Consider the following 20,714-nt stretch of genomic DNA (forward strand, 5'->3'; position numbering starts at 1 on the left):
CCCTAGAAATATTATGTGAAATATTGATATAAGAATGGGCCAACGAGCTGTAACGACCCGACCAGTCATTTTGAGCTCTAGCGCATCGTTCAGCAGTTTGAGGCTGAGCAACTTCACTTCAAGTATTATGACTTGTGTGCGTGGTCGGAATTGAATTTCGGGAAGTTCCGAGTCGATTTGAAAGAGAATTATCATTTTGGAAACTTTAAGTTGAAAGAATTAACTAAGATTGGATTTTTAAGAAATGACCTCGGAATCGGAATTTGAAGATTCCAGCAGGTTCATATGATGATTTTGGACTTGGACGTATGTCCGGATTGGGTTTTGGAAGACCCGGGAATGTTTCGGCACCTATTGTAGAAGTTAGCATATTTGGGAGAATTTTATAAGTTTAGGTTAAAGTGCATCCCAGTGTTATCGATGTCCGTTTGGGATTCCAAGTCGGGGAATAGCTCTGTGTGATGATTCTGGCATTGGGAACACGATCGGAAGTGAATTCGGAGGTCCGTAGGTCATTTTGGAATCATCTGACTAAAGAAAGAAATTTGAAGGTTTTTGAGGAGTTTGACCGGAAGTGGACTTTTTGATACCGGGATCGGAATCCAATTCCGGAAGTTGGAGTAGGTCCGTAATGTCGAATGTGACTTGTGTGCAAAATTTTGAGGTCAATCGGACATGATTTGATAGGTTTTGATATCAAATGTAGATGTTTGAAATTCTAAAGTTTATTAAGCTTGGATTGCAAGGAGATTCATGATTTTAGCGTGGTTTGATGTGATTTGAGGCCTCGATCAAGTTCGTAATGTGTTGTGGGACTGGTTGGTGTGATTGGATAGGGTCTCGGGGGCATTGGGTGTGTTTCAGAAGGTTAACAAATCAAATTTGGAATTTAAAGAAGAAATGAAGCAGCTGCCTTCTGGTGTAACCGCACCTGTGAGGCTTGGGCCGCAGGTGCGGAGCCGCAGAAGCGGCCTTTGTGTCACAGAAGCGAAAATGGACCAGCTAGGATGGGACCGCAGATGCGGGACCGCACCTGCGAAAGGAGAAGCATAGATGTGGAAGTTGAGGGCTTGGAGGAGGACTGCAGAAGTGGATGGTAGGTCGCACCTGCGTAACCGCGGGTGCGGAAATGCTGGAGGCAGTGATTTCTTTAAAAATCGGGATTTGGCCCATTATCCTTCATTTTTCTTCTTGGTTGGGCAATTTTGGAGTCTTTGAAGAGGGGGATTTCAGCAACAAGAATTAGGTAAGTTACTTCCACCCCTTGTGAGTTAAATACATGGTATTATTACGGAGTAAAACATGGAAATTTGTAGGAATTTGGGATTTTGAGGAAAACCTATAAATTTGGTATTCTTGGATTTTAATCACGATTTTGGGCATGAACTTGAGAGCAAATTATATATTTGACTTCATGGGATTATGGGCAAAGTTTAGCTTTGAAAATTTTTAGAATCCGGGCAAGTGGGCCCGGGGGCAATTTCGTCAACTTTTCTAGCAGAGTTGGGATTTATATAAACTGAATTGTTATAATTATTAGGGTGTATTTTCATTGGTTTGCCCGTTATTTGGCTAGTTTTGGAACGTTGGGGCATCGGTTTGAGTCGTCGAAAGGGCTTGGAAGCCGGTTATTGAACTTCGAAGTGAGGTGAGTCTCCTTTCTAACCTTGTAAGAGGGAATTGTCCCCATAGGTGAAATAATTGGTTATGTGCTCCTATTTGTGGGGGGCTACATACGCACGAGGTGACGAGAGTCCGTGCATAGCTACTATTATGTTTAAGTCCGAGTAGTCTAGGACCCAAAAGCATGCTATACTTGGAATATTTATAATCTTATTGACAGTTTGAATTGCTTCAATCACATCGAATTAGTAAATAATTTTCTAAAAAGATTAAACTTCATTTTCATGAATTGTTAAAAGAGAATTGGCTTTTCTTTGGATAATTGTTCCCTGATGAATTCTTGATTGACTGATTGTTGTGTTTATTTATATTTGACCGTCTCGCATGTATGATTTGCTAGAGGGGTAATAGATGCATCTATGGTTCGTGCCATTCGACCCTCTGGCAGTGCACAATTTAAATATTGTTGGATCGGGCCGTACGTCCTAGGCATGATTTACGCATGCTTGTATTGCTAGCCTTGAGATTTATATATGTTGATATTTGCTCTCCATGTCTTGAGATGCATGTATAAATGATGAAAAATGAATTTGGAAATCTCCTATTAATGAAAGAATTGCTTACTTGCTTCATTCTATTGAGTTACATCCATCTTTATAAAAAATCCACGATTTTCTATATTATTGGTATATTATTATTATTGGACCACTAGTAAGTGTCAAAGACGACCTCTCGTCTCTACTTCTTCGAGATTAGACGGGATACTTACTGTGTACACGTTGTTTTCGTACTCATACTACACTTCCTGTGCATTTTTGTTGCACATGTCCATGTGTGTCTAGTGGCCTAGTTTGGCGCGGCGACAAGGTTGATACGGAGACTTAGGTGAGCTGCATTTATCGAGACGATTTATAGCCAACAGAGTCTCCTTCAGAGCATCGTACTGCATTTTCATTTCTGTCCAATTTGTATTCCGGACAGTTACTGTGTTTTATTTCATTCCCTAGTAAATGCTCATGCACTTGTGACACCTGGTTCTGGGATGATTATAGGGTATTTTGTATTAACTTCTAAATCTTTTTATTTATTCTATAATGATTATCTTTTAATAGTAAAATTGAAGGAAAATCATAGTTTTCAAAATTATTAAAACGAGAATTTAATTAAGTATTCATGATTGGTTTGCCTGACAGAGGTGTCCGGGGCCATCACGACCCTTAGTGGATTTTGGGTCGTGACACGAGTAGTTAGTAATTGATTCAAAAAGAGCCTAGTTATGGCCAAACAGGAGGTTAAAGACAAGTCGGTAGATCGTGCAAGATAAACATAGTAAAACTCAATATAGTGAATTCAGCCTTGCAGTAAGGTCATTGTAATACTTGAGAAATATTCAGATAGGAGTTGGGGTAGTTAAAGGTAACATATGAGTATTAGGTGAATAAAAGAGACTGCCATTGGAAAATCAGTCAAAATATCAGTTTAGAAGCAACCCTACAAGCACAAGGGCGTGGAGATAAGTAACTACGGATAATTATAGGCAAGGAAGGACATCAAAAGGCCCGTTGAGTATACAATTTAATAAGTTCATAGCTTTACAAGAGTCAGAGGATCCTCCCTAAATACTACAATGAAAGACTAGCTGAGGAAGTAAGAAAGAAGGCTTCAACCTAAGCTCAGTGACCTAAGAAGGAAACGGTCTTATAACAACAGTCTCACAACAACATTGTATGCACTCCATAAGAAAATGGCACCTAGCGCGGCTAATGAACGGGAAGAAAAATCAGAAGTGATACTCAAGATCATATGAGTCGTATGGAATTCAATATATGTTGACAATCATGCAGCCATAAAAGATTCCAATATAAGTTAAAAGAAAGAATTGAGCCCAGGTCATAGACAAAGGATCGAATTGTTAGAAGATTGTATTATGGATATTCCATATCGCCCATGAAAGGTTAAAGTAATAACTAAATACTAGGAGCCGCAGATCAGAAGATAGCTTAAGCCTACATAAAGGTTGATCAGAGGGAAAAGGAAACTAAAGAGTTACATCAACTAAGTAAATCATGAGTTTGATTGTTGGTCCTAGAAACATTATAGAAATCGTGATTGAGAACATTGCAAAATCACACTTCATATCAAAGGTATAATAGAGATATTACAACAACAATATTCTATAACGACTCTACGATAAATCCAATTAGAAGAGTACCAATCTCATAAGAAGTCAGTATGAAGATCTCACCGGATTGTGTAAAGAGGTGTAGGTATTATAATAGAAGTTCAAGTTGTGGATACGAATTATACCTATGTGGAAGGGAAGTCATGAAAGATATAGAAGATGTGATGCGAGTATAAAGCCCCAGAAAAATTTGCTTAGTAATTTAAGACTTCGTGGTGCCAAGGTAGGCTATATATTTTATCTTGCGTACAAATGAGGATTAAGGATATTATGGATATTAATTGGATATATTAATAAGTGTATAAGTCATATTAGAAGTGAATTGGGGTCTAAGGAGAGGCCTAAGTCTAAGCCAAGTTATAAAATTTCATAATAGACGTAAGTTGTAAATGAGTGCGCACAAGACCTCACTTTGGACAATTATATCTCCAGTTATATAAGGATTTGTATGATGCACAGCCTATCAAATAAAAGGTCTTTGAGTCTAGTTTCCAACGCTTCAAACCGTTTGTCATTCGAACATTCCTACACAAAGTTATGACCAAATTACCAAAGCAGCGCAGCAATTTGAACTACCGCGGCGCGCCGCGCCAGTAGTAATTCTAGTATGGTCCAAAATTTCATTTCCAGATACATTTTGCACAGACGCCCCGTGCCCCGCGGCGCCCCACGCGGCGCGACTGTACAAAAAAATGGGTTTTTAAGACCCGAACCCCATTTCATTTAACTCGATTGAGGTTTATTTTTGGGGAAATTTCTGGTATTCTAGAGTGAAGGGAGAGTGATTCTAGAGAGAGGAAAGGGGAAAACTAAAGATTTCACTACTCTTCCTTGAATCATACCTTGAAATCGCATCAAAGGGTTTCTAAGGTTTCAAAGAGGTAAGAATTTCTTTTCCCCAATTCTTCAACTTTGAAATCTAACTAGAAATGGGTAATTAGTAAGATGATTCTTGGATGTGAGAGTATTCATTATTCATGCATGTACAAATTAGGTTTGTGGGAAGATTGTTGAATATAAACAAGTAAAGATTGGGTTGGGAAATGAAGGGAATCTTGTAAAAGAGATTTGAAATCAAGATGCACCACTAGTAATTGATAAAATTCTCAAATGAGCTAGAATTATGAATATCTTCCTAATTTGTATTCAAATTTTGTTATGTCTCAAAATAGATTGAAGTTGCTAGAATTTCCGGAATATCATAGTAATTAAAGGAAAGATCAAGAAAGGTATGTATGGCTAACTTTGACCTTTGTAAAGTCACTTTGTTTGGTGAACGAATATTTGGTATGTGATATCTACGTGGATTATTTGTGGAATTCTTGTGATTGGTATGATTTGATTGATCGTGGTTAAGTCTCCCGATATAATGGTGTACGAAATTGGCAATAAACCAAATGTGTGATTGTGAATGTGTTATGTGGTAAGAGTTGAGAAACAAATGATGGAAGGAAATCGTAAATGATGCAGTTGGAACAACTCTGGTAAGAACATATATGGCTTGTATTGGCAATTATCGCGGTGACATAAAATGCATATGAGTTGTTGAATATGATGGAAATAGTATTGATGGATATAGAAATTCTTTGAGAATTGTTGTTGTTGTTCTTTGTGAATTGTTGTTGTTGTTGTTGTATTGTTTGTGAATTGTGAATGTCCGGTGGGATCGGGTTGCGCGCCGCAACACGAAGTAATAAGGTGTGGGTTGTGGTGATAAGGGTGTCCGAGGTAATAAGGGTGGCCGAGGTAATAAGGGTGGAAAAGTGATCGAAATCACTATTGAAATGAAAATATGAGAAAGTTGTGAAATCATTGATGTGAAAATGTTGAAGGGGAAATGGAGAGATTGTAACTTGTTTGGCTTGATGGTTTTCTTTCATGTGTATTTGATTGTTGGTTCCATGACTACTTGTTACTTGTGTATGGTTTGAGTTTACTTAGGGCAAGTTTGTTCATACATACCAGTACAATTCAAATGTGCTGACGTCCCTTTTGCCGGGGGTGCTACATTCATGTTATGATTGTAGGTGGATCCATAGCAGGTACTCCAGTCCACCGACCGTAGCTCCCTTTCACTTTCCGCCAGAAGCATTGGTGAGCCCTTTTCCTCCCGGGGCCTTGCGTGGCTCATGCCGCTTTTTATTTCAGAGTCTTGTTTTGGTTTTTGGTGTAAGGTATAGCCGGAGCCTTGTTTCCGGCAAGTAATGTATCACTCTTTTGTATCCCTAGAGGCTCCGTAGACAGGAAATGTGGGTTATGTACTTATGTATTTTGGACAGTATAACTTATAAACCACGCTAAGTAACTATGTATGCTATGTAAATCTCGTAAGAATGTGTTTAAATTTATAAATGGCTATTTCACTTGGTTAATGGGAAATGGAAACGCAGGGTAACACGTGGAATAGGAAAGGCACCCAGGTCCTCTTGGCTGGGGCTGCCCGGTCGAGCACCGGTCGCGCCCCTCGGTTTTGGGGCGTGACAAACTTGGTATCAGAGCCAGGTTTTAAAAGGGTCCTAGGATGTCCCGGAGCCGTGTCTAGTAGAGTCCTTCTTATCGGTGTGTTTTCGACCACATCTATAAGTTGGAGGCTACATGGGCATTTAGGAAATTACCTTCTTCTTTGTTACTCTATATCGTGCGGTGAAGTGAAAAGTGGAAGTATTTACCTCTAACTCGTGCTCTGTTCCAAATTTTCAGTAATGGCATCTAAGAAGAGAGCTAGACTCGGCCTCGGGGCCAATGCTACCCCAAGTGTGGCTATGAATCATGTACCTGATGTCGTGGGTGAGAGTGACTCGCGGTCTTGAATCTGCCTGGCCCATTTATTCCAGATCGAAGTATTCTTGTTCCAGCTGCGGCAGAGGGTGCTACCATCCCTCCCGCTGATATTCCAGATCCTGATACAGTTCCAGCTTTCGGTCCCGGGGTTTCTGATGGGGACCTTAGAGGAGCCATCCATATGTTGACCCAGTTAGTGGCCGCTCAGGCCTAGAGATCCCATGATGCCCATACGTCCTCCAGCGGACAGGGAGATTCCGCCAGCTCTAGAGTCAACCAGTTTCTGCGGTTGGCCCCTCCAGAGTTCACAGGCACAGACCCAGAGGCCGATCCGCAGGATTTCCTTGATAAAATGTATAAGACCCTTCGAGTGATGAAGGCTACAGAGACGGAGGGATTGAGTTGGCTTCATACAGGTTGAGGGGAGCAGCGTATTCATGGTTCGAGATGTGGGAGGATTCCCGTGGGGAGGAAAGACCTCCAGCTAGATGGGATGAGTTTGTAGATGCATTCATGGACCACTTCTTGCCTGCCGAGACAATGGCGGCCCGTGCCACTAAGTTTGAGGTCCTCAAGCAGGGCAGTATGAGTGTTTGGGAGTACCACATAGAGTTTGTGATATTGTCCAAGTATGCTCCCCAGTTAGTGTCGACCATGGGTGATCGAGTTCGGCAATTTGTTCAGGGTCTTAGTCCCTTGGTGGTGAACGAGGCTGCTACAGCGGCCTTACACTCAGATATGAATTATGGGAAGATTGTGGGATTCGCTCAGGCCACAAAGGCTAGGAAGTTGAAAATACGGGCAGAAAGGGAGAGTAACAGCAAGGCCTGATCAGTGGGTCACTCAGGGAGACCAATTCAGAGAAGGGGGCCATCAGGGCCATCCCAGTCATATGCTCAGTCTTCAGCGAGCGCACCGCCATCTGTGCACAGTTATCAATAGAGCAGTCACTTGAGACCAGGTTCAGATAGCAGGAGACCCCATCAGCCCGGTCGTCCAAGAGGGGGATCACAGCAGCAGGGGGGAAGCTCTATGCCCCAAGTGTGGGAGATTCCATATGGAGGCTTGTTATTTGGATATCCCGGTGTGTTCTAGATGCGGGGTGAGAGGTCATATCCAGCGGGACTGTCATGCGCCTAGACAGGGCATGGGTAGGGGATTTGCTTAGCCATCCTGTTCTTCAGCTGCTACATCATCCGCGCGCCCTCCAGCTCCAGCAGGGCGTGGTGCAATTAGGGGTGGAGCTCGTGGTAGAAGTGGACCTTGCTTATTTTACGCTTTGAGTGGTCGCCAGAGTGCAGAGGCTTCTCCAGATGTTGTCACATGTATCTTGTATGTTCAGGTCATTGATTGTTATGCTCTTATTGATCCGGGGTCCTCTTTGTCTTATTTCACCCCATTCATTGCTTCAAGTTTTGGGGTAGAACCCGAACAGCTTCATGAGCCATTCTCTGTATCTAATCCAGTTGGTGATTCTATCACAGCCGTGCGAGTTTATAGGAATTGTGTTGTCACGATATGTGGTCATGCTACAATGACCGATCTTATTGAGCTTGGAATGGTGGATTTTGATGTGATTATGGGAATGGACTGGCTTTATTCGTGCTTTGTTAAACTTGACTGCCGAACGAGAGTCATGAGGCTTGAGTTCCCTAATGAGTCAGTTATTGAGTGGAAGGGAAATGGTGTGGTGCCGAAAGGTAGGTTTATTTCCTACCTTAAGGCTTCAAAGATGATTATGAAGGGGTGTATCTACCATTTGGTCTGGGTGGCGGACACCACTTCAGAAGTGTCTGCTCCCGAGTCCGTGCTAGTTGTGAATAAGTTTCTTGAAGTGTTTCCGGACGAGCTTCCAGGGATCCCACCAGATAGGGAGATTGATTTCAGGATTGATGTATTGCCAGATACGCAACCAATATCTATTCCACCATACAGGATGGCGCCAGCGGAGTTAAGGGAGTTAAAGGAGCAGCTGAAGGATTTATTAGAAAAGGGATTCATACGGCCAAGTGTGTGGGGTGCTCCAGTTCTTTTTGTTAGGAAGAAGGATGGGTCGCTCTGGATGTGTATTGATTATCGGCAGCTTAACAAGGTCACCATCAAGAATAAATATCCTTTGCCTCGGATAAATGATTTGTTCGACCAATTGCAAGGTGCAAGGTTCTTCTCCAAAATTGATCTACGGTCCGGGTATCACTAATTGAAGATCAGAGAGCAGGATATTCCTAAGACCACTTTCAGAACTCGCTATGGTCACTTTGAATTCTTGGTCATGTCTTTTGGGCTAACCAACGCCCCGGCAGCTTTCATGGATCTTATGAATCGGGTCTTCAAGCCATTTCTAGACTCCTTTGTGATTGTTTTCATTGATGACATCCTTGTTTATTCGCAGAGCCGAGAGGATCATGCCGATCACCTCAGGGCAGTTCTGCAGACCCTTTATCAGCACCAGTTGTATGCTAAATTTTCAAAATGTGAATTTTGGTTAGAGTCCATTACCTTTCTGGTCCATGTTGTTTCCAGTGAAGGGATTCAGGTGGATCCCCAGAAGATTGCAGTAGTAAAATATTGGCCTAGACCCACGACCCCGACGGAGATCCGTAGCTTCTTGGGTTTAGCGGGGTATTATCGGAGGTTTGTGGAGGGATTATCTACCACTTGCCTCCCCTTTGACTAAGTTGACGCAGAAAGCAGCTAAATTCCAATGGTCCGATGCTTGTGAAAAGAGTTTTCAAGAATTGAAATCAAGGTTGACAACAGCACCAGTATTAGCCCTGCCAGAGGGTACAAAGTGATTTGTGGTGTATTGCGATGCTTCGAGAGTCGGGCTCGGGTGTGTGCTGATGCAACATGGAAAGGTTATAGCCTATGCTTCTAGGCAACTCAAGAATCATGAAAAGAACTATCCAACTCATGACTTAGAGCTTGCAGCGGTGGTGTTCGCACTAAAGATTTGGCGACATTGTCTATACGGGGTCCATGTGGATGTATTCACGGACCACAAGAGCCTTCAATATATTTTCAAGCATAAGGAGTTAAATCTAAGGCAACGAAGATGGCTAGAATTACTCAAGGACTATGACATTGATATTCTCTATCACTCGGGGAAGGCTAATGTTGTGGCAGACGCTCTTAGTCGAAAATCCATGGGAAGTTGACTCATTTGGAGGCATATCAGAGACCGTTAGCCAGGGAGGTTCACCAATTGTCCAGTTTGGGAGTTCGCCTTGCAGACTCTAATGAAGGAGGAGTAATTGTACAGAATGGGGCTGAATCATCGATCGTGGCAGAGGTGAAAGAGAAGCAATTTAACGATCCGTTGTTAGCACAACTGAAGGAGAGGATTCATAAACACAAGACCACAGCTTTTTCCGTTGGCATGAATGATGGTACCCTATGGTACCAAGACCGCCTGTGTGTTCCTGATATCGACGGTCTTCGGGAAAGGATCATGGTAGAGGCTCACACTTCCAGGTATTCCGTGCACCCAGGTTCTACAAAAATGTATCATGATCTCAAGGAAATTTATTGGTGGAACAACATGAAGAGGGATGTGGCGGATTTTGTGGCGAAACGTCTGAATTGTCAACAAGTGAAGGCCGAACGTCAAAGGACCGGTGGATTGGCTCAATGCATAGAAATTCCAATGTGGAAATGGGAGATGATTAACATGGATTTTGTGGTAGGGTTGTCGCGCAAATTCGACTCAATTTGGGTGATCGTGGATCGACTCACGAAATCAGCGCATTTCTTGCCAGTTAAATCTACCGACACAGCGGAACAGTATGCTCAGCTTGTATATCAAAGAAATAGTCAGGTTGCATGGCACTCCAGTCTCAATCATTTCAGATCGCGGGGCTCAGTTTACAGCCCACTTTTGGAAGAAGTTTCAGCAAGGCTTGGGTAAGCAAGTAAACCTTAGCACAACTTTTCATCCACAAACCGATGGGAAAATAAAGTGGACTATTCAGATGCTTGAAGACATGTTACGTGCTTGTACTATTGATTTCAAGGGTAGTTGGGATGACCATTTGCTGCTCATAGAATTTGCTTACAACAACAGCTTCCATACTAGTATCCAAATGGCATCGTTCGAAGCATTGTATGGTAGGAGATATAGGTCTCCCATCGGATGGTTTGAGGTTGGAGAAGCGGAATTGATAGGGCCGGACCTCGTGTATCAGGCCATGGAGAAAGTCAAGCTTATTAAAGAAAGGTTGAAAACTGCTCAAAGTCACCAAAATTCCTATTTGGATGTGCGTCACAGAGATTTGGAGTTCAAAGAAGACGATTGGGTATTCTTGAAAGTTTCCCCAATGAAGGGTATCATGCGATTTGGAAGGAAGGGAAAATTAAGTCCGAGGTATGTCGGACCATACAAAATCATTCAGAGAATTGGTCAGGTGGCATACAAACTCGAGCTGCCACCCGAGATGTCATTGGTACACCCGGTCTTTCATGTGTCTATGTTAAGGAAGGTAGTAGGGGATCCATCCACCATCGTGCCAGTCGAGACTATTGAGGTGAATGAAGAGCTATCATATGAAGAAGTCCCAGTTGCCATTCTTGATAGGCTAGTTCGAAAACTGAGAAATAAGGAAATTGCATCCGTGAAAGTATTATGGCGGAACCAGCAAGTTGAGGAAGCCACTTGGGAAGCCGAGGAAGAAATGAGAAGGAAGTACCCATATTTGTTTGAATAGTTATATAATAGCTTTCATGCATTTGGTTCCTATAAACTCTTATCTTTTGACTTGATCTATGTTAAACTATTCCATTTTGATTATGTATGTTGCCTATGCAGCCATGGTTGGTGTTGAACAAGTTATGTTATGTCTATGGAACATGTATATGCTGTTAGGATATGTATCTGGGGCCCTCTGACAGGTGGATAGTCCTAGTTACAAAGGAAACTCTGGCGAAATTTTCTGAAATTTAAGGAGTTAGCCAAATTCGGGGCAGATGATATATTTCATAATGTGAAAAGTAGAAGTTACATAAGGATGACTAATGAATGAAACTTGATTCTCATTCGAGGACGCATGATCTTAAGTGGGGGAGAATGTAAAGCCCCAGAAAATTTTGCTTAGTAATTTAAGACTTCGCGGTGCCAAGGTAGGCTAAATATTTTTTCTTGCATACAAATGAGGATTAAGGATATTATGGATATCAATTGGATATATTAATAAGTGTATAATTCATATTAGAAGTGATTTGGGGTCTAAGGAGAGGCCTAAGTCTAAGCCAAGTTATAAAATTTCATAATAGACGAAAGTTGCAAATGAGTGCGCACAAGACCTCACTTTGGACAATTATATATCCAGTTATATAAGGATTTGTGTGATGAAAAGACTATCAAATAAAAGGTCTTTGATTCTAGTTTCCAACGCTTCAAACCGTTCGTCATTCGGACATTCCTACACAAAGTTATGACCAAATTACCAAAGCAGCGCAGAAATTTGAACTACCGCGGCGCCCCATGCGGCGCCTGGCGCGCCGCACCAGTAGTAATTCCAGTATGGTCCAAAATTTCATTTCCAGACACATTTTGCACAGACGCCCCGTGCCTCGCGGCACCCCACGCGGCGCGGCAGTACAAAAAAATGGGTTTTTAAAACCCGAACCCCATTTCATTTAACTCGATTGAGCTTTATTTTTGGGGAAATTTCTGGCATTCTAGAGTGAAGGGAGAGCGATTCTAGAGAGAGGAAAGAGGAAAACTAAAGTTTTCACTACTCTTCCTTGAATCACACCTTGAAATCGCATCAAAGGGTTGCTAAGGTTTCAAAGAGGTAAGAATTTCTTTTCCCCAATTCTTCAACTTTGAAATCTAACTAGAAATGGGTAATTAGTAAGATGATTCATGGATGTGAGAGTATTCATTATTCATGCATGTACAAATTAGGTTTGTGGGAAGATTGTTGAATATAAACAAGTAAAGATTGGGTTGGGAAATGAAGGGAATCTTGTAAAAGAGATTTGAAATCAAGATGCACAACTAGTAATTGATAAAATTCTCAAATGAGCTAGAATTATGAATATCTTCCTAATTTGTGTTCAAATTTTGTTATGTCTCAAAATAGATTGAAGTTGCTAGAATTTCCGGAATATCGTAGTAATTAAAGGAAAGATCAAGAAAGGTATGTATGGCTAACTTTGACCTTTGTAAAGTCACTTTGTTTGGTGTACGAATATTTGGTATGTGATATCTACGTGGATTATTTGTGGAATTCTTGTGATTAGTATGATTTGATTGATCGTGGTTAAGTCTCCTGATACAATGGTGTACGTAATTGGAAATAAACCAAATGTGTGATTGTGAATGTGTTATGTGGTAAGAGTTAAGAAACAAATGATGGAAGGAAATCGTAAATGATGCAGTTGGAACAACTGTGGTAAGAACATATATAGCTTGTATTGGCAATTATCGCGGTGACATAAAATGCATATGAGTTGTTGAATATGATGGAAATAGTATTGATGGCTATAGAAATTCTTTGAGAATTGTTGTTGTTATTGTTGTTGTTGTGTTTATGAATTGTGATTGTTTGGTGGGATCGGGTTGTGCGCCGCAATACGAAGTAATAAGGTATGGGTTGTGGTGATAAGGGTGTCCGAGGTAATAAGGGTGGCCGAGGTAATAAGGGTGGAAAAGTGATCGAAATCACTATTGAAATGAAAATATGAGAAAGTTGTGAAATCATTGATGTGAAAATGTTGAAGGGGAAATGGAGAGATTGTAACTTGTTTGGCTTGATGGTTTTCTTTCATGTGTATTTGATTGTTGATTCCATGACTACTTGTTACTTGTGTATGGTTTGAGTTTACTTAGGGCAAGTTTGTTCATACATACCAGTACAATTCAAATGTGATGACGTCCCTTTTTCCGGGGGTGCTACATTCGTGTTATGATTGTAGGTGGATCCATAGCAGGTACTCCAGTCTACCGACCGTAGCTCCCCTTCACTTTCCGCCAGAAGCATTGGTGAGCCCTTTTCCTCCCGGGGCCTTGCGTGCCTCATACCTCTTTTTATTTAGGAGTCTTGTTTTGGTTTATGGTGTAAGGTATAGCCGGAGCCTTGTTACCGGCAAGTATTGTATCACTCTTTTGTATCCCTAGAGGCTCTGTAGATAGGAAATATGGGTTATGTACTTATGTATTTTTGGAAGTATAACTTATAAACCACGCTAAGTAACTATGTATGCTATGTAAATCTCGTAAGAGTGTGTTTAAATTTATAAATGGCTATTTCACTTGGTCAATAGGAAATGGAAACGCGGGGTAACACGTGGAATAGGAAAGGCACCTAGGTCCGCTTGGCTGGGGCTGCCCGGTCGAGCGCCGGTCGCGCCCCTCGATTTTGGGGCGTGACAGCGAGACTTTAAGGTAAGTAAGGTAAACGTGAACAACGTACGAGATACTCAAATGCATAAGGTTGTGAATAGTACATGCTTCAGATAAAAGGCTAGAAGCGTGGGGATTCAATATCCGGGAATGATAGCGGCATTGTCAATAGCATATCTTCCAGCCTATGGTTTGTAGGTATCGAGAGGTCTAGTTAAGAGAGAAAAAGAAGAGTTTGAGATGATGTGATGTCTCTCTTGATATTCCAGAATAACATAAGGAAATCTATGGTGCAAGAAAGTTGAAGAAAGGTTGCGAGTAGTATAAATGAATATGTGTAGGTCGCAAGCTAAAATATGGTAAAGCGACAAGGTTTTAAGAAGACATGAGTAAGTATAAGAAAGGGGCAAGTGAGAAGATGATGAGAATGGATAAGACCTTAGGATTAAGCCCATGAAAACAAGAGAGCTGCTGGTTTCTCTAAGTTATAGAAAGTTCAATATTGCCTGAATGAACTCAAAGGACTCTAAGACTAGTAGGGTTTGGAGAAGATGGAATGCTACCCTGGTAGTAGAATGAAGGTTTAATTGTGATAGATGAAGGATAACATTTGGGCCTTCGATTGAGTAATGATTTCATAAATTGTACAGGATTAAAATACCCACGTAAGGTAAATCATATTGGGATGCTAGGAAATACGACTATGGAAGTATAGTATCGTATCACCCACAGGTGGATCAACACAATCACTTCAAAGGTTCCATGATGAGATGTGAGCCCTAGAAGCATTATTGCATAAGAGATCAAGTTATCAGTGATAGATGATACATCAACATTAAGGTAAATCGACAATGGATGGACAAAAGTTACAAAAAATGAGATGAGATTGGGCCATTATTCTTAATATGAACAGTAATGAGGAAGCATTAAAGGATATAGACTTATACATATAGGATAAACAACAAGAGTAACCTGGAGTTTGGTAGCAAACCTTAGTAACGATAAATTATGACATACCTAGATGCAGTAAAATCATGTGGATAGATAACCAGGTCTATGAAATAAGATATAGCAATATTTGTAAGCTCGACAAAGTACCGAGCGAAGAACTTCAATAATAGCTAAAAATTTGAGGAAAAAGGCAAGAAGAGTCGAATAGGCGCACTTACAAGGTCAGAGTCATACGGGCTGCATGATAGAAGGTAGCAACAGTTACAAAATTGAAAGGATTCCGACTACAAGTTGTGGTATGGGAAAGAGGCCTAAAGGGGGGAATGCCTTGGCCTTTAGGTTTATTCACAGAACAATTGCCCAGATGGCAAGGAGAGTACTAAAGTATTCGAAAGACATAGGTGTTTATCGCAAAAATGGTAATAACAATTAAATTTGATTATGGGACTCTAAAAATACGTGATCTATTTTTGTGCTAGTTGTTAAGCAGTTGATGTTATGTGTGAGGTTTAGAAACGAGATAAGAGTAAGGAAAAAGGTGGTAACCAAACCGATACGTTAATAATCCGGGCCTCGAGCTTGTCGATTCGGGGGTCTCGAGGTCGATTCCGGAGCTCGACTGTGAGCTATCGAAGGTGATCGGAGTATGATTAATAGTTATAACAAAATCAATGAAGGCTCTTTATGGCCAATGATAAGCAATAAATAATGAACACGAATAAAGATAATAAAGAAGCAATAATATCAAGGGAATGTGTTAGAGAGCAGAGAGAATGTTCTTGTATATTTCGTGTGGAGCCACTGAAGCAATATGTCCTTACAAAATGGCAAAGGTCCCCTTTATATATGAGGGGAATCCCAATATAGTACAAAATGCATTAATTACAAAAATATGGAAATGGGGCAGCTAAATGATGCCCTGATTCAGGTTTAGAGTAGCCCACTAGACTTTGTCAGCCCTAGCCATATGCCTTGGGAACTCCCCATTTCTATCATAACCGTGGTCAACATTGTCCCAAGGTCGAGCATCGACGAACCTCAATGGAGGAGACTCGACCGTAGCCTTGTAGCCTCGAGCCTTCGAGATGATCTTCTGAGGTGCTTCGATGACGAGGAATTGGACCCTCCAATTTCACAATATACAGATAGTCCCCACGTTTCTTGGAGTAGAACGACAAGAAATGATTTTGATAACCAACTTTTCGAACTCCCCGTGATGATGTCATACTGATGATGCAAGCCTCCATGATACCCGAAACGTCCCGTCGTTTTGCTTCTTCAGGATCATTCAATGCATTATAGTCTCTCATTCTCCAAAGTTATAACGTCGCCATCGGTTCAGCTCCCAAGGACGTATTAAATGTGCCTGCCGTTACATCTTTTGAAGACAATAATAGCGTCGTCGATTATGCTGCCGCCCTTCCTATAAATGGGAGCCTCCTAGGATCAACCTTTCATTCAAGTGTCTTCCCATATATATCCATCCCTCTCTTCCTACCATCCTTATCCATTATCATCCACCATGTTTGAGGCCCATGGCCTCAAGATCAAACTGCGGCATTTCTATCATCCATGCCACGACTTATCTCCTGGACTTTCTTTTGTCAAGTGAGATTACACCGTTTTGTTGTTGTTGTTTTTATTGTATTCATCATTGGCTCGGGACGACGAAGCGGAGGGCCAATTTCTCTTGGTTTGGGGAAATATTTGGACTCTATACCACTGCTCAAGGGGTTGTTCAGACTCTACACTGTTGCTCACCTCCCCCGACTACCCGGTGTGGCGCCTCACTCCTTTTTCTTTCCATGGAGTGAGGTGGTATTATCTACTAACTATTGTATCCCGCACCGGGGTAACGTCTTCAAGAGGTGACTTCGCAATAGTAATGTTGATGAGGTCCATACTAGCCAGATTTTTCACCCAGCCACTTCTTCATTCCTTTCTGCTTCTTCTGCGTCACTTTGCTCTCCTCCACCACTTTTCTCTTCTTCACCTTCCCTTTTGAAGATACTGTTCTAGAGGATCGAGATAAGACTCCCGAGGAGATGGCATTTTGAAGATATTGCCACTGAGGATGCACCCTCGAGGATTGGCTAGGCTCTAGGCTTTTACCATATGTGTATCCCATTGCTTCTTTGTTTCTGTGTAAGCACCCCTCGTGGGATTTTGTAATCTTATGTAAGGATACCTCGTGGGCTTTTGTAATCAAATATTTATGAATGTAAATATGTTTATTCAATTTTGTCTTCGATGTTTGCTATATTCTTTTTTATTTATGTTTATGGAGACTCTGAATGCATGATTCTATCGGTTGCTACCAATATTAAGCCCAGGTGTGAGTATTTTTCCTGACCTTTGATTCCTCTCGTGGAACCCTTTGTCGATCCTTGGATCGAGCCTGGATTGGACAAATAAACTCGGGTCGTCGGGACCCTTACTTCGAGTTAAATGAAAGTAACACCTTGAGCCTTGAGACTGTGATTTATCACTTAGGTCCCGTGGTAATCTTTGAGGAGAAATTTGCTCGGAGGTCCGAGGATAGGGACTGCCTTTGAGCTTTCGAGAGCAGTCCCCGAGTGGAGGTTCGTTCAAACCTGGACCACCTTGAAACTTTCTTTGGACTTAGCGTAGATAGCCTTAAGGTGTTGTAGATAGATCCCGGAAAGGGGTTTGCTCGGACTCAGACGGTACCCCGGGGCCAAGCGCATACGGGTGGAGTTTAAGTGCTTATTTCCTTCTTGAGTTTTGTAACGATGCCAATAGCTTCTTGGAGCCTAACTTCTTTTTCATGGAGGTCCTCGAGGTTGGGTACTACCTCGGGACTTGTGACGATGTTGTAGGCTTCTTAGAACCTAACTTCTCTTTGATGGAGGTCCTCGAGGTCGGGTACCACCTCGGGACTTTCGGTGATGTCGTTGGCTTCTTAGAGCCTAACTTCCCTTTGATGGAGGTCCTTGAGGTCGGGTACCACCTCGGGACTTGCGATGATGTTGTTTTTTCCATATGGGGTTGTTTCTATTTTTTTGGAGATCCCACCATTTTAAGTGGTTACCCTTTCTTTTATGCGTTAAGCCTTTCATTACTTCAGTACTAACGTACTTGCACAGATTCCTACTTTAGTTCTCTAATTTTGCCATAGCCATGACTACCGCATTGGGGTCTGTCCGATAGAGATGGGAGAACTCCGCCTCTGGCATTCATGACCAATGAGAGTATACCTTAAAGAATACTTCTTTGATAGGAGAAGAGCATCTCGGGTTGGTGAGAAAAGACTGCGGATGGGGGGAGGAAGTAGTGTTACAGATACTTTCCCCGGATAAGGGCATCACGGCTCGTGCCGATTGATTCTTGAATATATACATGTATCCTTTCACACTAGGCCCCCTTGATAGGGTTGTGTTTGACTTCTATTTAAAGTATGGGTTACCTTGGTGCAGATCCACCCGTCATTTTGGCGAATAGTGTTGATGATGAGATTTTTGCAGAGAAGGTAGGGCTTGAACTTACGCTTACTCATCTTATTAGGTTGTACCGGCCCTTTCACCATCGAGGTATGCTAACCTTGTGATGCCGATCAACCACACCCTTCGTTATTGATGATGAGGAACATGGAGATCGGGAGTGAATGAGTCAATTCGTCCGAGTCCGGACCGCGGACATTATCCCTGTAGAGCTTATGTTGTTCCCTAAGGAATAGAACTATACACGTAAGTGGTACATTCTGTACCTTCTTATTTTGTTTATGGCAAAGACTAGTTTTGTAATCGTGCCTTCTTTTCTTTTTCTGTAGCAGCTTCCTGGGCACCGAGCAACGTTCCTAATCTATCGGATTAGGTTCGGAGGTTGGTGACGCACTCAACTTGTGATGAGCGCAATTGGAGAGCTTTGTCCTGGGGTAGATGGGAAGCAAAACATCATGGTGCATGTTATGTTATTTTTTCCTTTCCCTTCCTTCATTTGGAAAGGCGTTTTCCCTTTTGCATATTAATCTTGTTGTTGCAGGCATCGGAGAGCCTTCTGAGGTGAGGCATTGCTCCTTTGTAGAAGGGGAAGGGTTGCTAGCTTCCGAGCTAAAGAACGACAACAGTAAGTGAGAGATGCCTTTATAGGGCGATGGTGCTCAAAGCAAGGCAAAACGGGACCGGGGCTTCGGAGCGGAAGTATCGCCTGAGCCTGCTGCGCCCGTGGTTCTTGGTTCTGGAAAGGTGGTTTCTCCATTGTTGTCGCTTTTTTTTTTCCGTCGATAGTACTTCGAGGGATACTAGAAACCTGGGGTTGCATACTCCGAGCGACCGTGCCTCGACCAGAGTTGATTCTTTTAGAGCTGTGGGAGCTAGGTTAACAGATGTGTGATCGGCTTTCGAGGAAGCCCAGCGGCTTCACTTCGTGGGGAGTTTTGACACAGGCCTTTTGTGTTTCGCTTCTTCCCTTCCTTATCGGGTTTTCCTTTGCAGGCCTGCGACAAGCTTAAGTTCGGGCTGCTTTGCCGTGAAGCTAGGCTGTAGAAAGCTCTGGACGAGGAGAGATCCCTTAGGTTCCTTTGCGATGAAAATGAAGTCGATCTAGCACATTTGCAGTATGAGGTGAGCCGGAGCTTGAGTTATGAGAGTTACTTGAAGGAGCAGGTAGTTTTCTGTCCCGGGTGAGTGTGCGTTCCGCCTTCTAGCTTCTGAGGCTAACACTTCATTATCTCAGTTTCAGAAAAAGATGGAGGCCCTGGAGAGCCTTCAGGATGAAACTAGCTGAGTCGAGCGTGAACATGATGAACTAAGAGCTCAGGTGGAGGTTCAGGCATTTAGAGGAGAAGGGTGCTCTGGCTAAAGTTCTCGCCTTTGAGGCTCAACTCCGCTTAGCTCGCGATAATGCCTCGGTTCAAATGGATGTGATTACAAAGCTCGAGTCCGAGCTTTCGAAGGTCAGGGGTGAGATCATTGATGCCCGGGCTGAATGCGTAATGAGCCGAACTAAGGCTGACCAGGAGATGGCGATCTATTTATAGGACGCTATCGATGCTCAAGCTGAGCCGAGAAGGATTCTCGACTGTGAAGAGAGGATCAAAGAATACGCTCGTTGCAAGTCTCGAAGAAATACCCTCGAGGAGATCCATGCTAGGGATTTCATCCTCTCGGAAGAGTTGGCACGAGCGAGGGTAGACGAGCGTAATGCTCGGTTACTTTTGTCCGACACCAAAGAAAGAAAAGATGAGGCCGACAGGCCGTAGCTCCTAGGGGGTGTAGATTTTGCCATCTATATATAGCATTTCAAAGCATGTTTGTAGATAGAGATTGCGTTTTTTCGTATATGTGTATAAAAGAAAACCTTGCGGCTTTATTTCTTTTGTATCTCTTTCTATCTCGAATTTGGCCAGGTGAACTGGTTTGAGTTGGTAGGAATCCTTAGATTCGTGATATGGCCCTAGGGCTCATTAGGCTGGCACGTAGGCTCTTACGCGCTCGGTCAATGTGACCTATTATGTGCGGCCCTGAGGCTCATTAGGCTGGCCCATAGGCTCTTACGCGCTCGGTCGATGCGACCTTTTATGTGGGCTGGTGACAACAGCTCTTACGCCTTGCTCTTAGGCATATTTAGTTAACTATTTTGGGTTCAGTCTCTGAATCGGGTTTTGACTCGAGCTCATTTAACCCTTAAGTTTTGTATTTGTGCGGTCTGGTGAAAATAGCTCTTACGCCTTGGGTCGAAGCGACCTTTTAGTATGGGCTGGCGACAACGGCTCTTACGCCTTGCTTTTAGGCATATTTAGTTAGCTATTTTGGGTTCAGTCTCCGAATTGGGTTTTTACTCGAGCTCATTCGACCCTCAAGTTTTGTATTT

The 20,714-nt window shown here is 42.4% G+C and overlaps 1 protein-coding gene across 1 annotated transcript; it reads left to right on the forward strand.

Moving 5' to 3' along the window:
- Positions 1-7,033: 7,033 nt before the first annotated feature.
- Positions 7,034-18,976, forward strand: LOC138870763 (uncharacterized). The gene is made up of 7 exons (XM_070148598.1): positions 7,034-7,400; positions 7,771-8,678; positions 8,979-9,122; positions 9,765-10,301; positions 10,600-10,909; positions 18,320-18,433; positions 18,885-18,976. Exons 1-7 carry the CDS (start codon positions 7,034-7,036, stop codon positions 18,974-18,976), a joined length of 2,472 nt encoding a protein of 823 aa, XP_070004699.1.
- Positions 18,977-20,714: the final 1,738 nt, after the last annotated feature.

The sequence above is a fragment of the Nicotiana sylvestris genome, chromosome 6, assembly GCF_000393655.2.
Source record: "Nicotiana sylvestris chromosome 6, ASM39365v2, whole genome shotgun sequence".
NCBI lineage: Eukaryota > Viridiplantae > Streptophyta > Magnoliopsida > Solanales > Solanaceae > Nicotiana > Nicotiana sylvestris.

Bases quoted from the DNA above. Each gene is read 5' to 3' on its own strand.
- LOC138870763 (XM_070148598.1), top strand. From the start codon at position 7,034: ATGTGGGAGGATTCCCGTGGGGAGGAAAGACCTCCAGCTAGATGGGAT. The intron at 8,679-8,978 runs GTCACCATCAAG...GTTTATTCGCAG, and splicing joins ATTATCGGCAGCTTAACAAG to AGCCGAGAGGATCATGCCGA. The intron at 10,910-18,319 runs GTATCATGCGAT...ACCTTGGTGCAG, and splicing joins GAAAGTTTCCCCAATGAAGG to ATCCACCCGTCATTTTGGCG.